The sequence below is a fragment of the Perognathus longimembris genome, chromosome 13 (assembly GCF_023159225.1).
Source record: "Perognathus longimembris pacificus isolate PPM17 chromosome 13, ASM2315922v1, whole genome shotgun sequence".
Taxonomy (NCBI): domain Eukaryota; kingdom Metazoa; phylum Chordata; class Mammalia; order Rodentia; family Heteromyidae; genus Perognathus; species Perognathus longimembris.
The window spans coordinates 22,869,747-22,887,146 of NC_063173.1; the positions used below are offsets into that span (position 1 = coordinate 22,869,747).

Below are 17,400 nucleotides of genomic sequence, written 5' to 3' on the forward strand. Positions count from 1 at the left end.
ACGGTCCTGGATTACAAGCAGCACTTGACCATTTAAATCACGACAACAACCAGATTTAACCAGCTGGGCCATATTCTCCTAGGCAGTGCCTGTTGACCTCCTCAGTCGCAGCTGCTCAAATGAAATTCTCATTAGACAACTTATTTTCAGAAGCCAAAGGACTCTCTGATTAAATATATGTGTTTAGATATAGAAGTCCTTTTTTAAAGTATTCATTTTCTGACAACTGTCGCTTATGTTAGAGCCCAGCTATATTGGCCACAAGATGGGTAATACAAGGATAACTAAAAATCATCATTTAATTACAGCCAAAGGATATTTTCCCCCTTGGAAGCATTTTAACCTGACACTAATAATCAATGCTTTACTGTGATCTCTACACATCATTTCAACAGTATTGATATTGTGTGTATATAAATATATGTCTAGCTATATCTATCAGCCTACTACACACCTATTTATGACTCTAAAGCAAACTTAAATTTACAGAATATAGAAGTGCCACCTACTTTCCATTAACCTCAGTTGAATAAAGGAGCAGGGAATTTCTGACAGAGCACATTTATTCATCAGTGTGTTTCAGCAATTTATTCAAATCATGGCTTAAAGGATGCATTTCTTGAAGAAATGGAAAATTAAACTTTAAACTGTAATTTAGTTGATCAAAGCATCTGCTTTATCACATATGTATTATTTTAACATGGACCACCGTCAGGTGCCAGTGACTCACACTTGTCATCCTAGGTACTCTGGAGGCTGAGATCTAGAGATTGTAGTTCAGACTAGCCAGAGCAGAATATTCTGTGACACTCTTATCTCTAATGAGCAAAAACAGAAGGGGAGGTGTGGCTCAAGTGATAGAGCACCAGCCTATAGTGAAAAAGCCAAGTGAAAACAGGAGGCCTAGAGTTCTAGCTCCTGTACCAGCACACACAAAAATATAAATGAATAAAACAAATTAGAATGAATACAGTGTATAGATAAATTCTTGTAGAGGAAGGGAATGAGGGGAAAAGTAACTTGATAGGCAAAATATTCTCCAGGACCAAAATGACTCAGGAAAGATCAGCATCTACTATATTAACTGCAAAGTTCTGCCAATCAGCTAATCATGTGCTATGACTCAAACCATGGGGTAATAGTGAGGAAGGGTCCTGTAATGCATGTGTAATGTTCAGTGAGTTAATATGTCTCAAATGAGAAGATGGACTGGTAACTTTAGGGTCAAAGTTGGGCTGGGTAATGGTGGCTCAGGTCTGTAATCCTAGCAGCTTTGGAGGCTAAAATTTGGAGGATCAGCAGTTGGAGGCCAGTCCAGGCAAAAATGTTTGAGAGACCTCTTCTCAACTCATAGCTGAGCACAGTGGCACCTATCAGTAACCCCAAGGTTAGTGGAGTACTGAGATTGCAAGGATTGTGCATTTAGAACAATGAAAATAGAAAAGTCCATCCTACAGAGGGAAACTAGATGTTATAAACCTTCATGTCAGCAACAATGGAGGCATGAAGTCACCAGACCTGGTTCAGGAGTGTGCACATGTGGGAAGCGAGACCCTATTCTAAAAGTAACCAACAAAAGTAGAGGTATAGATATGACTCCATAATATTAGGCAAATACAGCAAACACAAAGTGTTGAGTTTCAAACCCCAGAACCATGGGAAACAAATAAACAGACAAAAATAGCTAAATATTAGTAAAACTCCTCTATCTCCTTAAAAATAGAATATAATTATATTAGAAGCAGAAATTTATTCTAAATTTTTAATGATCTTTTCTATAGTTATTTGGTCTAGTATACTAATAAAAACTAGAAATCCTCATTGCTTCCTTTTATAAAACTTTTTAAAAAAAGTATTGTATTACCATCTTCTAAAGGCACTACTTTCAAGAATAAATTTTTAAAAATATTCTTTGAAATATCTTTGAGAACCATTTCTCTTGGTCTTCACACTTAAATATCAAGTCTTAACAATTCTGTCTCCTAATATCTTTTCCATATATCCTCCTTCTCATTCCTACAACCTTTATTCAAGCATTCATTATCTCTAGCCTGAAACAATTTCCTTAATGTCTCTCCCTGCTCCCATTTGTACTACACAGTGCTGTCAGATTAACTTTCCTGAAGGAAAGCCCTAATCCATCACCAAAGTGTGCTCAAAAGTAGTCAAAGGTTCCTCCATCACCTTTAATGTAAAGTTCAAACATTTCAGCCAAAAATTAATGTGTCTTTAGGATTTGAACACAACCAAACTTTTCAGTCTTTATCCCATATGCAGATATACCTTAAGTTAGAATTTGAACTGTTGGCTTTTTAAAAAGCTATTTCTTTTGCATTAAATGTATCCTCTCTCCATTTCTATATAAGTCTTTTCATTTTTAAGGTCAGTTAGGATCATTTCCCTATGGAAACTTTACATGGCTTTCTAGGAAGGAATAATCTCTTTATCATGTAACCGCCCACACGTTTCATCTATGTAGCATCCATGGAACTTTTGTATTAGACATTGAACTAGAGTTCATTTGATAAATGTCTTCTATCTTTAGTAGAAAATGAATTATTACAAGTTAGGAACTGTTTCACTCATTATGGGAACTATGTCATCTAACATAGAGGCCCTTTACCTGAAATTCATAAACCCAAGAGACATGGCAAGATAGAATTCATCATGGGTTCTGAACTTGGATGGAAAAAAAAAGTGCTTTTCTTAATAAGCTCTAATTGAATTGTTTTGGAAGCAAACTTTTTTCATTAATCGCTAATTTAAATTTTTTATTTATGCAGAGAACAGACTATTCTGCCTGTTTTTACCATCAATAGATTGTATATTTAAACCCTATTATACTTGTAAGAGATATTTCAAAATATTTTATGGTTATAACTATTTTGAAAACTATGACATTGTTAAGCTCTCCATAATATATAATTTTAAGTTATTAGTAAACTAACACATTCGACCATATCTTAAAATTTTTTAATTATTTAGTATTTTGATATAATTCATTCTGTGTGTGATTCTATATAATTTACATAATTCATTTAAAATAATTCTAAGGAAGAATTAAGAAGTTTCACTGGAGATAAAAGAAATCCATAGGGAAAAACAAAGCTCTGAGAGGGCAGAAGAATCAGCAGGAAGTTCACCCATATACTACCCATAATCTCCCAGTAACCTATCCATATTTTAAATATAGTCCAGAATTTCCTGATCATCCAATATCATAATCTACAGATGAATGGAAGGAAAAAGAGAGACAGAAAGAAAGAGTTATAAAATAGACACACAAAAACTAAAAATTTGTAATTCCAGAAAAATAACCACAAATTCAAACAGTCCTAATTGTCTCGGTCTCCAGGGGCATCATTACATTAAAACATGGTAAAATAATTGACATTTATACGATGATCATCAAACACCTCAAATTCACATCGTTTACAAAGCATAAGAGATTTTTTAGATTCATCATTACATTGAATTATCAAAATGTTTGATTTGTCAAGTCTGGTACTAGTATCACACCAAATTTTAAATTCTGTGGCTTAGAGATACTTAAGAAGTTACTCAGGGTCAATTAACTGCTAGCTGGGTACTGCAGTTTCTAATCTACTACTTATGACCTTGAGTCATCAAGAGGCTGACACTGTGTCATATGATTGAGTTACTGAAACAGGGAAGCAAGAAACACATTTAAGAAAGATTTTCACAAAAATTAATTGAAATTAATTTAAATATTTGATACTTAGATCAAATTAAGTAAGATAAAAAATATTCTCCTCTATCAAATCCAAGTTTTCTTGTGATGTCACAGAGATCTAAAGTTAATGTATAAGACTAGGAATAAATCCAGAGTATTAACTCGTTTACATTTTGAGGCCTAAAACTTGTATATTACAAAAACAAAACAAGAAGGAATATACATCATATAGCAATCATATAAAATTCATTTCTTTTATTTAAAATTTTTACTGGGGAGTTCTCTTTCCTCCCTGTTTTCTAGGAGCTAGGCAAACCTGAATAGATGCTTGTGTGGAGCAAGAAGAGAAATGGGGGAATTTACAGAGGATGGCACGCCAAAGCACTCAGCCTCCAACACCAGCTTTAACAATACTAGAAGCCCACCATTCTCTACAACACTTGGAAGTAAAACTAAAATTTATAATGTGTACAAAGTAGAAAATCAATTTTTTAATATTTTAACATTTTGAAAGTTGGCATGTTCATAAAGTCAATGTAGAACAAAAGGAAATAAGGAGAGAGTTAGGGGAATTCCTTTATTTCCTTTTACCTGGGTGATGCTTCTGAAAATTCTACTATCAAAACCTTGATATATTATCACAAGAGCCAAATAAAATGCACACTTTAGAAAAGTGAAGCTATCTGCTTAGCACTCCCAATGGATCACAATCTGCTCTTGCCACAGTACTCTTCTCAGCTAGTGCTGGTTATGCATTTTGCATTTCTCTGGCTCTTGAAATCCTACTGTCTTACTGTTTTTTGTTTGTTTAAGACCTGGAAACTTTTAAAAACAAAACAAAACCAAAAAAAAAGCCCAACAGCTAAGTCCACACATACCCTCTTGTTCTGTTCGAGTCATTTCCTCAAGCTTCTTCTGTTTCAGAGTGTCCACCACATCGGCTAGACTCCCTTTGCGGCGTTCTGGGGTTCCAAAAGTAACACTGGTCATTAGATCGCGGTCCCGACTCCCTTCGTCAGGCTTATGTGGTGAGGTAGAGGTATTTCGGAAGGAATATAGGGAACATAACTTATTATTCTCTGACTCCTAGAAAAAATAAAATAAAATAAATCCATTAGAATATAGCCTTCTTTGAAAATCATTGCAGAAAAAAAAATTCCAAACTAGGGGCAATACACAGGACTGATGAGATAAACAAAATAAAATATAGTAACCAACTTCTCACAAACTTAACAAAAATAAGTACATTGAAAAAGTAACATTTGTTTACCTTAGAACCAGTAAAAAAAAAAAGTTCATATCAGTATCTAACACTCATAATTCACTATAATATATAAAATAGCTAAATCAGTGCCAGAAGTTAATCAAACCTAGGAATTTTGTGTGCTGGAGTTTGGAAATAATCCCTTGTTTCAAGCTATATATATGCTCAATAGAAACATCTTTCCATTCTTTACCCTGAAAACTGATATTTCACCACATAGTACACAATTTTCACGTACCATATATTTTTTTTTTTTCTGCCAGTCCTGGGGCTTGGACTCAGGGCCTGAGCACTGTCCCTGGCTTCTTTTTGCTCAAGGCTAGCACTCTGCCACTTGAGCCACAGCGCCACTTCTGGCCATTTTCTGTATATGTGGTGCTGGGGAATCGAACCCAGGGCCTCATGTATATGAGGCAGGCACTCTTGCCACTAGGCCATATCCCCAGCCTCCTTTTTTTTTTTTTACATTTTTAACAGGACAAGTTTATTGCAATAGCATTTGCACAGGAATGACTTCACGGCACAGATACATTAGTTAAGTAGTAGGAGGAATATATCTATCTGCTGAGGAGGAAAGGCAAATCTTTGTTGAAAATAACAAGCAGTAAGAGTTTACAGAGAAAATTTTTTGGTATCTCTCCCTAAATCAGACCTGGGTATTAGATGCAACCATTATTTGGCCTTAGCCTTTTAATATTCTTACATTCACATTCTCTGCAGAAAAGTATTCCTTTTCCACTTAACAATAAAAAGTTGTCAAGTGTTTAGTTTTCAGAAGCTTCAACATCCTAATTGTTCTTGTATCTGTGTTTATCTCAAACAAGACCAGAATGCTTCAATAGCTAGAGGAAGCAGCATGAGGCAAAAGTTATATAATTGATAACTAATGGACAGGGGAAGAAAAGGAACATGAAATACAGAGCTGTGAGTTTTCACATATATTGAGATAACAATTATACTTGGTAAGTACCAGTAACAGGTACTGTTGTCATTATATATAAGGTGGAGTCAAACTTATTTTTCAAGGCTATTGGGCATATACAATGGGATAACATTTGTAAAGTCCCCAAGTCAGTGTTCCCAGGGCATTAGGGTAGTATTATTCTGAAGAAACAGATCTAGGAATAAACCAATAAAGTTTTTCTTTTGTTTTTGTGGAGTTTTTTTCTGTTTTGGTTTCTAGACTTTAGGAATAGTAAAGCAAAAAAAAAAATGAATTAAGTTAAACTCTGACAACCCTGTAAAGATCCTAAAAAAACAAAAACAAAAACATGGTATTGTATACATTAAATAAGTAAAATGTATGGTTTATGCATCATATTTCAAGAAAGCTATGTAATATATTGTGAGCTAAATCTTCATCTCCACTGAATTCTTATTGCTAGCATAATGCCTAGAAAAAGGAAGCAAATATATTTGAGCTGAAATAAAGCAAAAAGGATAAAAAAAATGAGTCAAGAAGGAAAGAGACTTCCTCTTTACTTTGCTCCAGAATCGTTTCCTTCCCCCAGGAAAGACATTTTATCTCACTAATTTTTTTTACTGTGATTCTGCTGGGTAAGACAAAGGAACTACTTCATTTAGGTACCTGTCATGATTAGCACATAGCAGTTTAGAATAGCCAGTTCCTTCTCTACTTTGAACAAATGAAAACTCAGAGACAAGGTAACAAACAGTACAAGAAATGTATCCAATGCCTAACATATGAAACTGTAACCTCTTTGTATATCAGTTTGATAATAAAAATTTGAAGAAAAAAAAAGAAAACTCAGAGATTTAGTTGTCAATGCTTTTTGACCCTGAATAAAGTCCATACCAGATAAATGACTGAGTCTTTGATGAGTCAGTAATCAGCATTTGATCAACTAGCTTCATTTCTCAAATGCAAATTATTTCACATCATAGCCTAAAAATAAAAAATAAAACCCTGACTCAGTCCAAAAGATTTAAGACCAATTCAAAACAAAAGAATTTTGAAGTGGCTACTTACAAATAACATACCATAGACTTAATAAAGATCTCATTGCTCTTAAATAGAGGCTCTCCAATTTAGATAACACATTTAGTTTGTACCTGAACACCAAGGTCCATAGAAGACCACTCGTGTCTGTTAAGAATTAAGGTCACCCTTATGTGCTCATGGTCACTTGCTTGTTCGTCTGTCTCCCTTGTATTTTGCTCATGGACATGTGGTTACTGCCATTCTGTACCACAGACAATAACCACTGGTTCCTTATTGCAATGATGACCTACACTGTCCTCTGCTCCATAATTTGTGCAAAGTGGATCAACACTACTGAATATAGACACAAAGAGGTTTAAAAGTCATGATTACTCTCAGGAAAGCCACAAGAACTACTTACAATTTTCCCAGAGTACCAACATAAACCATAAATAAAACCATTAACAGCATAAACTATATAAGTAACTTTACATCTTCTTAGGAAAAACAGAAAGAAGAGAAATATATCATAATAGCCCTTAGTTTTTTAATTTCTAAAAATTAAAATATTTATCTTTCATGAATAGAAGCCTGCAAGTATTTCAGTAAAAGTGCCATACAAACCAATATATACAATAAATTTGTTTGATACAAAGTAATTCCAATTTTTCTTAAATGACAAAAGATCTCTAATTCCCTCCAAGGGGCTACACAAATTTTAGGTAATTGTTTTGAAGAAAAGGAAAATTGACCTAATTCTGTCACATTCTAAAATCAATATAGTCCTAAGATACATCAGTTAAGGCAAATGTTCAAGGATACTATCAATGAAGCAACAATAGGCACCATTGTGCAACCAAGACAAGGCTGTCACAACATTCTGAATATGCCAACTGTGTTTGTCAGCTTTCCATTATTGTAACAAATATCTAAGATGAGGAGACTTAGAGAAAGGACTTATTTTGCCTACTGTTTGGAGGTTTCAGACCTATTGGCCCCATTGCTTGGAACTTGTGTTGGTACAACATGAAGGGAGCATGATGAGGAGGAAGACTGTGTAACTGGCCAGGATGCAAAAAAGAAAGTGGGGAAAAGACCAGATCCTCATAATCTTGAAGGGCACATCCCAATGACCCAAAATCTCTCCTGACACTACGTCTTGTAAAAGTTCTGCAACCTCCTAAGAGCAATTCTTTGAACACATGGGTCATGGAGGGACCTTATCCAAACCATAGCACCAACCTTCAGAACTGTGAAATACTAGGGTTCAGGCAAATGAGTCATAAGTGCAAGGCCAACCTGGACTATAGAGCAAGTTCAAGGCCAGCCTGGACTACATATAGTAAAACCTTGCCAAAGAGAAAGAAAAGAAAGAGAGAGAGGGGAGAGAGGAGATGGAGGAGAAGAAAGGGAAAGATCAAAGGGAAGAGGAGGGGAGAAGAAAGGCAGAAATAAAAAAGAAAAGAAAGAAAATTTCATAGTGAAATCTATTAAAATGTAAAAAAGAGGGAGTAAAAAGAATAATAGAAGGGATGATTATTATCCAAACACATTGTATGCATGTATGGAAATATAAAAATAACCCCTTTTTACAATTAATGTACACTGATAAGAAAAACCTTGGCACTTGTAACTAACTTTTGCTAGAAATGCTATCAATCTCACTTACTATCTGTGCATAAGGACTACCACCATTCTGTGCAGGAGTAGCTCCAATCCACTATTGCTCTGATTTGGCTGGGTTGCTAACCACACCTAGACAAGGAATGTGGATGGACAGCCATACTGCAAGCAGCGAAGAACAGTGGGCTAGTACTGCACAAGTCAGATAAGATGTCAGGAATTGGGAGTTGGAGAGCTTAGGTCAGGAATGGAATTTTTCCTGTATAATAGAGTAAAACCCATATACAGGTGGAAGTCTTTGGAATTGAATTAACTGGAAAATGGCCTCCAAAGCTTCATGAATCAACTTCCAACCTGTGACTGGTCCAAATCATAGGGGAATAATATGACCTTGTGTTACCATCCTGAATGATTTTTAGCAAGATCAAATTAAAAGGATTCATTTTTACTGCAGTGTGTGTTGTCAATTTGTTTTGTTTTTCATTTTAAATGAAGCACTTTAGTGCCAATGTCAGCTGCACTCTAGCTTTCTCTCGGTAGATAAGGCTTATTGAGATACCCAGTCAGGGGCATCTCATCTATTGTCTGCATGCCACACCATCTACAATACTATTTTAATTCCTTAGACTCAACTCACACCCATTCAAGGAAAGCCTAAAATATGTTCCACACAGCACTTCCTTAATGAAACACTCCAGTGTTTCTACTATTACCTTAGCATTCATTGTACCTAAATATTTTAAGATTCAACTGCATGGTAAAGCTGTGATATATAAGTACACACACACACATGCACACACACATATATCTGCATATATAGTATATACATTGAGTGATACTACACACACACACACCATATGTAGCATTTTCTGATCTTCAATCTTTTTATCCTTAATCTTTAAACAACTTTTTTTTTCTCAAAAACTATCTGCCAACTGTCTTATAAAAGAAGCTTAAAGGGCTAATAGTGAATTATTGTCCAAAGAGATTTCAATAACTTCTCAAAGGAAACTTAACCTTTTTAGTAGGTTGAAGACTAAAATGCTAATATTTACAGGTTCTTTCTCAGAAGAAGAAAAAACATTTTTCTTAAAAGTTAACATATCATAAGGGAAAGAATCAAGTTAACAAAGCTTAGATGAATGAAAATTTGGATCTAATTGCAAACAGATCATTTGCAATGAAAGTATTATTTGTTCTATTCCTTTTTTCTTTTATTAAAATTATTATTTCCTGGAACATATTAGATGTATATGTACTTTCAAAGTTGACATAACAACATGCCACACACATTACTAACAATTAATAAGAGTAAAATTATTCATGCATTCCTGAGAAAATAGATTTGTTAGTGTCATGATTTTTGACATCTAAAACAAGAGGTGCTTTTTAAAATGTTCTTTTCATTCATAGAAAAAATAGAACAAGCCCAAATTTTTCTAAATGACCCCTTTATCATATTTAACAAACGGAAGTAAATACATTGATCAGAATACAGAAATATATTAAAATCCCAAGACCAAGAGAAGTTCAAGCAGTTTACAATATTCAATACAACATCAGCCTTAAAAAAATCAAATTTCAAAATTTGAAGGTCCTTGAAAATATAATTATTGATTCTATCATTCAAATTCTCTGTGCATAATAAAGCAGTTAACACTGGACAGACAATCGAAGCCAGCTTTTCTAGTTTAAATGCCAGCTTTTCCATCTTTTTCATATAACTTCATATAAACTCCAACTAGTGAATCTCATTGGCCTTACCTTCCTTTTCTCTAAAGTGAGAGTGGCAATAATAATAAGGAATCTACCAAATAGAGCTGTTACAAGTACTAAATGAGGCTAGGAATTTGGCCTAGTGGTAGAGTGCTTGCCACACAGACATGAAGCTCTGGGTTCGATTCCTCAGCATCACATATATAGAAATAGCCAGAAGTGGTGCTGTGGCTCAAGTGGTAGAGTGCTAGCCTTGAGCAAAAAGAAGCCAGGGACAGCTCAGGCCCTGAGTTCAAGCCCCAGAACTGGGAAAAAAGTACTAAATGAATAAAAATTAAATACTTAGAACAGTGTCTATGCCACTAAAAAGTGCTCATTAAATAATGGCAGTAGTGGCAGTAGTGTTTAAAAACACTTTCTTTCTTCACTTTTATCCATAGAAACATTCAGACTTACAAATCTTCCATTATAGACACACTACTAGAGAACCTTGGTATCTTTTTTCATAGAGAAAACATTGCAGTTTCATTAATTTATTTTTTGTAAGACATAAGACATAGATCACTCATTCTGATCATTCCTGTGAGTATGCTCCAACTTGTTTATTGTTCTTTGCCTCCTAAAAAGCAGTGCCCTAAACTCAATGTACTCAACATTGTCTAAACAGAAGACACATTCTCACTGTCTTAGAGAAATACCGTTTTCGAGGTTGAATGCCATGGATGAGAATACTTCAGTCTTTTGGTAGTGACATTTAAGACCTTTGTGGCAGATAAGCCTAACAGTGAATTCCTTAGTACCGAAGCAATGCTCTACTAATGTTCACCTACTGGCTTATCCGTGTGCCTACCAACTCAGGAAGACACTTTCACCTGGAAATTTATTAGTAGTCAAACAACCATGTAGATGAAACTAATCTAAACAATACTACTACCATCTCAGGCGGAACTGGCTAATACAATTGACCTTGAAACCAAGAAGTTAGCAGTAGCAAGAGATTTGGTCATCATCTAAACTTGACTTTCTGAGATTTGGAAAGTGAAGTGAGAGAAATAAGTGCTTTTCCTAAGGTTACAAAGCAAATTAGAAGTAGAAATGAATACAGAGATGAGCTCACAGCATTTTCTCTTAACATTCTTTAAACTTTAGGGAAAAATAATTTTCATGGAAGAAAAATGTTTCCTTTTTATGATGTATAAGGCACTGAGTAGATTGGGGAATGATTTCACGGGCTTACAGACATTAATAAGTTCTTGCAGAATAAAGTTTCTATGCATGGAGAATGTCGGGATTCCACAGAGCTTTCCTTAAGAAGTAACTAAGGTGAAGAGTCAGTTTCTTCATATCCTCCTTTACAGTTGTCTACTTCTTTACTTGAGAAACCTAGAACACTTGTAAAAATGGCTGTCTTCTGTTACTTGTAGTTGTTTTGTAAACAGTAACATAAGAATGCTTTAACTAAAAAGAGACTACTCAAAATATACTCTTTGTATCTTATAAATATTAAAAAGTAGCAAAGCCTGGCACCAGTGGCTCATACCTGTAATCCTAGCTATTCAGGAGGTTGAGATCTGAGGATCATGGTTCAAAGCCAGGAACATTCATGAGACTCATATCCAATTAATCACCAAGGCAGGTGGAAAAACAAATAGAAGTGGAGCTGTGGCTCAAGTGGTAGAGTGCTAGTCTTGAATACAAAAGTTTGGGGACAACACTCAGGCTCTGAGTTCAAGGCCCAGGACTGAACAAACAAACAAACAAAAAAGTACTAGAGCCTATAATCCTAGTCAAAGAGCAGAAGATCTTGGTCCCAGGCCACCCTGCCAAAAATAAGTTTGCAAGACTTCAATTCAGTCAATGGCTAGGTACAGTGGCACACATCTGTTATCCCAGCTACAGGGAAACACAATGTCTGGTTACAGTTTGTGTGCCTGTCATTCCCAGTGTCACAGGGAAACACAAATAGGAGGATCAAATCTCAGAATAGTCTAGGCAAAAAGAAAGACCCTACCTCAAAAATAACCAGAGTGCATGCTTAGCAAGTGTAAGGCCCTGGGTCTACTCCTCTGTGTCATTAATAAACACCAATAAATAAATAATTCCAGAGCCCAATTAAGGTTTTTCCAATCCAGGCCTGATATGGTAGCTCATGAATGTAATACCAGCTACTCTGGAGGAGAAAATCAAGAAGGGGGCTGTTTGAGGCCAGCCTGGGAAAAAGTTAGCAAGATCTTGTCTTAACAAGCCACTTAGATGTGGCAGTGTAAACCTGCAATTCCATATATTAAGGAGGCATAGAGGCCAGACTAGGTATAAAGCTAGACTGATAGTCTGTCTGAAAAATAACTAAAATACAAAGGGGTCCCAGGAGGTAAGTAGAACCCTTGTCTATAAGCACAGGCTCTGGGTTCAAGCCCCAAGTATCATCAAAACAATGGGAGGGTTATTATCAAATCCATTTTGTCTCTACTAGAGATGTTACTCTATTAATAAAGAAGTCCTTTCAAAGCAAAGCTAGCCAAAGGAAAAGTACCGTGGGTATTGTATACATATGCTTATCGAAAGTAGGGAAGGAAAGGGGCACATCAAAATGGAGAGACAAAGGGTAAAAGGCGAACTAATGCAACAGAAATACTTACAAAACTATATGTTGTAAACCAACTGTATAACTCAGGGGCAGGGGAGGGAACTGGGGAGGAGGGAAGGTGGGAGAAAAACGAGGGAAGAGGTAACAAGTTTGATAAGAAATGTACACCACTGCCTATGTATGAAACTGTAACCCCTCAGTACATCACTTTGACAATAAATAAATCTTTTTTTAAAAAAAAAAAGAGAGATACTGTACATGCTGAAAAAACCTTAGAGCTATTCTGTAAGTTCACTTATCTCTACTCTTCAGTAATCTGGCAAAATACAAATAACATCTGTAGCTCTCTGATTTAAATTTTTTTTTGTATTCAAGTTGGAACTCAGGCCTCCAACTTGTGAAGCAGGTACTCTATTACTTGAGCCAAAACCCCAACACTGTCATTTTTCATATAAGGTCTCAAGCTCTAATTCAGGTAGCTGGATTTGCGGCATTCACTACCACACCTAGCCCCTATTTTAAGTTTTTATAATTAGAACAAGTTTTGTTTATTTGTTTTGTTTTTGTTGCCAGTCCTGGGGCATGGACTCAGGGCCTGAGCACTGTCCCTGGCTTCTTTTTGCTCAAGGCTAGTACTCTACCTCTTGAGCCACAGCTCCATTTCTGGCTTTTTTCTATATATGTGGTGCTGAGGAATCGAACCCAGGGCTTCATGTATACGAGGCGAGCACTTTACCACTAGGCCATATTCCCAGCCCTAGAACAAGTTTTATAATTAGAACAAGAACTAAACTGATTCCCCAGAGGCTATGTTGCTTATGAAAGAATTCTCTATCCATCCACTCACCTACAGCTTTATCTTGTATTTGCAATTCCAAGACAAGTGAAACTAATCATAAAATGGCATCACTTTAACACAAAGCAGCTTGGAAGAAGTCAAATCCTGCCATCAAGTTTCCCCAATGTCTGCAAACATTGCATGTGCCTAACTATAGGCCATAAACCTTGGACTGCTGGGCTTAGTTAAAATTATAGAGCCCAAGCTTTCTCTCTAGAAAGACAAAGAAAGGAAAAAAAGGAACAATTTTTTATTTTTCTCATTTAGCTTCCAAATATCAAAAAAAAAAAATACTGAGATTCATTCTTCACTCTGTTTTGTCATCAAAGACAATAGCAAAAAGGGCTGAACTCTAACCTATGAAATACAGAAAGTAAAATAAATGTCAAATGATAAACAAAATACATTAACAAGAAGACAATGAAATATCTTTAGTTGGAGCAGATGAAGTGAAAATAAATTACTACAACTAAAGACTGAATGTTAAATATAAATTCAAAAGCAAAAATATGTAACATTTGTTCATGATTTACATTTGTTTAATCTTGGCTAGTTTAATGCTTATACAAAAACAATCCTCACCTACTGTATCCTAATTCTTCATAAATTATTCTCTTCTAGTACATAGCTATAATCTATTGTGATTATCTCCTACAATTCTTCTCAGAAGTTTGACAAATTTGAGAACACTTTATTCACAATACTATCAACATACTGGCAACTAAAACAAATTACAGTTAAATTATATTTAGAGCAAAAGTTTACAAAATAACATATCATTTATTTAATAAGATTTTCCAATTTCCAGAGTATTAATGAAATATAAGGAAGGCAAATGAAATTCATAAATATTAATTTATAATTTCAACCTGATTGTAAAATTTTATTAGCAAAGGTTTATAATTTATACTTTGGATTCACAAAGACATATTAATGAACTTGATTTGCATCACCTAGAAAAAAATAATAATGCCTAGGGATTATGGGGATGTAATAGCCCCAAAATAATACCTAAAAGACAAATGCCATTTTATTGAAAGGTATTTTATCAAAAGAAATAATAGCTTAATATTCTTCAAAAGAAGAACATTTCATGAATTGGGTTCTGTTGGCTCACACCTGTAACCCTAGCCACTCAGGAAGCTGAGATCTGAGGATCACAGGTCAAAACTAGTCTGGGCAGGAAAGTCTGGAGCTGTGGCTCACATGGTAGAGCACTTGGGAATAAAGGGCCAGGGGCAGTACCCAGGCCTTGAGTTCAAGTCCCAGGAACAGCACTAAAGAAAAATCACTTATCGTGGAAAGCGTTGAAAAACAAGGAAAACATTTTACTACAGAGGACAAATATTGAGACATTTGTGTAGTAAGGAAATTAAGGCATTGAGGCACAGTCACTAAATATTTGTTCAGAAAAGACTGCATATGTTTATAGAAAAAACAAAGTAAGCTTGCAACAGGTGATTTGACTAGATAAACAGAGGCAGCCCATTCTCCAATCTCTGAGTGAATGGGGCAAGCAGGATTCATTATGATGAAGTTGCCTTTATGGATAGTAATCCATTCACGTTAAAGAAGGTAGAAATCAAGAAGTGCAGACACAATCCTGGTTTCCTACTCCCAGAGAAGTATGCTGCCTATCACAGTCCTCATCACCTTATTCCTGCCGATCTAGAAGTATCTTGAGACTCATACCTTATTCTAATCAAGCAAAGTTCTAATTAGCATGTAGTCATGTAAATGACTACATGCTATGTGATATACAGTTTACTTTCTAAAACATGTTGCTTTAGAAGCATTATAAAACTGTGCAAGTTTCATTATTCCAGTCACTCTGTTTCATTATAGAGATGTACCCAAAGCCAACCCATAAGGAACTGCATGAGGGATTCTGTACAAGAAAGTATATGTAAATCAAAACCAGAAAATATGCTGTAGAAATTTGTCATAGCTAAAATATGGAACCAACCCAGATGCCCCTCAGTAGACGAATGGATCAGGAAAATGTGGTACATATACACAATGGAATTTTATGCCTCTATCAGAAAGAATGACATTGCCCATTCATAAGGAAATGGAAGGACTTGGAAAAAATTATACTAAGTGAAGTGAGCCAGACCCAAAGAAACATGGACTCTATGGTCTCCCTCATAGGGAATAATTAGCACTGGTTTAGGCTAGTCACAGCAGAGGATCAGAAGAGCCTAATAGCTATGCCCTTATTAATGCATAAGATAATGCTAAGTGAAATGAACTCCATGTTATGGAAACGAGTGTTATATCACTATTGTAATTACTTTCAACATGCAATGTGAAACTGTAGCTTCCATTGTTGATGATCCTCTTGTATCCCCTTCCTGTGGTTCTACCCACACTATCACTGTGTCTTATCTGAGTACATTGGAAACTGTATATACTGGTATTAGAACTAGGGAAGTGAATGGGAATACCAAATCAAGAGACAAAGGATAAAAAGACAAAGAACTCCAAAAGCAATACTTGCAAAACCATTTGGTGTAAACCAACTGAACAACTCACGGGGGGAGAAGGGGAGGGGGGAGGAGGGAATAAGGGAGGAGGTAACAAACAGTACAAGAAATGTACCCAAGTCCTAACATATGAAACTGTAACCTCTCTGTACATCACTTTGACAATAAATAGAAAAAAATTTAAAAATATGCTGTGGAATTCTGGTTTAATCTGAAAATATTTGTGCAAAAACCAGCTTCTGTTGAGTAACTTTGACGAAAGTCTTACTAAAAAAATCTAAAGTCTTCTACATCCAAATAACATGTTAATCCATCAAGAAAAATAAAACCTGAGAACAGTTGATTGCATTAGATTTTCTATTAATTGTCAGTTTTAATTTAAATAGTTATCATAAAGCAACTTCTCGTATCTATAAATGCTATAGACTGCAAACTATCCATTGAATAGTAGACTCTAAAAGTCAAACCATAAGAATATATGATGCACTCTAGCAGCCTACAGGTAAAAGAAACAGAAATGAAAGAGGTTGGGATTTAGATTAATGGAAGAGCACTTGCCTAACAGGTGCAAGGCCCTGAAGGTTGTCCTCAGCTCTGAAAAAGAAAAAAAAAAAAAGAGAAGAGGAAGGAAGGAAGGAAGGAAGGAAGGAAGGAAGGAAGGAAGGAAGGAAGGAAGGAAGGAAGGAAGGAAGGAAGGAAGAGGGAGGGAGGGAGGGAGGGAGGGAGGGAGGGAGGGAGGGAGGGAGGGAGGGAGGGAGGGAGGGAGGGGAGGGAGGGAGGGAGGGAGGGGAGGGAGGGGAGGGAGGGAGGAGAGGGGAGGCGAGGGGAGGGGAGGGGAGGAGAGAAGAGGGGAGGGAAGAAGGAAGGAAGGAAGGAAGGAAGGAAGGAAGGAAGGAAGGAAGGAAGGAAGGAAGGAAGGAAGGAAGGGAGGGAGGGAGGGAGGGAGGGAGGGAGGGAGGGAGGGAGGGAAAGAAGGCAGAAAGAAAGAAGAAAGAGAGAAAGCAAAGGAGAAAGGGAGAGAGGGGGAGGAGAAGGAGGGAGGGAAGGAGGGAGGAAAGGAAGAAAAGGAAGGAATTAAGGAAGGAAGGAAGGAAGGAAGGAAGGAAGGAAGGAAGGAAGGAAGGAAGGGAGAGAGAGAGAGAAAGAGAAAGGAAGAGCAAGAGAGAGAAACACAGTATTTAAGCTTAAGAGTATCACATAACACTAAAGAAAATGAAAGAAATGTTGGCTGAATCCAAGAGAAGATGATT

General features: G+C 36.0%; 1 protein-coding gene across 28 annotated transcripts in view; it reads right to left on the reverse strand.

Moving 5' to 3' along the window:
• The window catches only part of Sox6 (SRY-box transcription factor 6), a 538,528-nt gene that overhangs the window by 291,492 nt on the left and 229,636 nt on the right, over positions 1-17,400 (reverse strand). For all 28 annotated transcript variants that reach the window (XM_048360339.1, XM_048360343.1, XM_048360350.1 and 25 more), the window contains one exon: positions 4,573-4,780. In XM_048360339.1, coding sequence (XP_048216296.1) covers positions 4,573-4,780 — 208 coding nt within the window. The remainder of the gene's footprint in view (positions 1-4,572; positions 4,781-17,400) is intronic.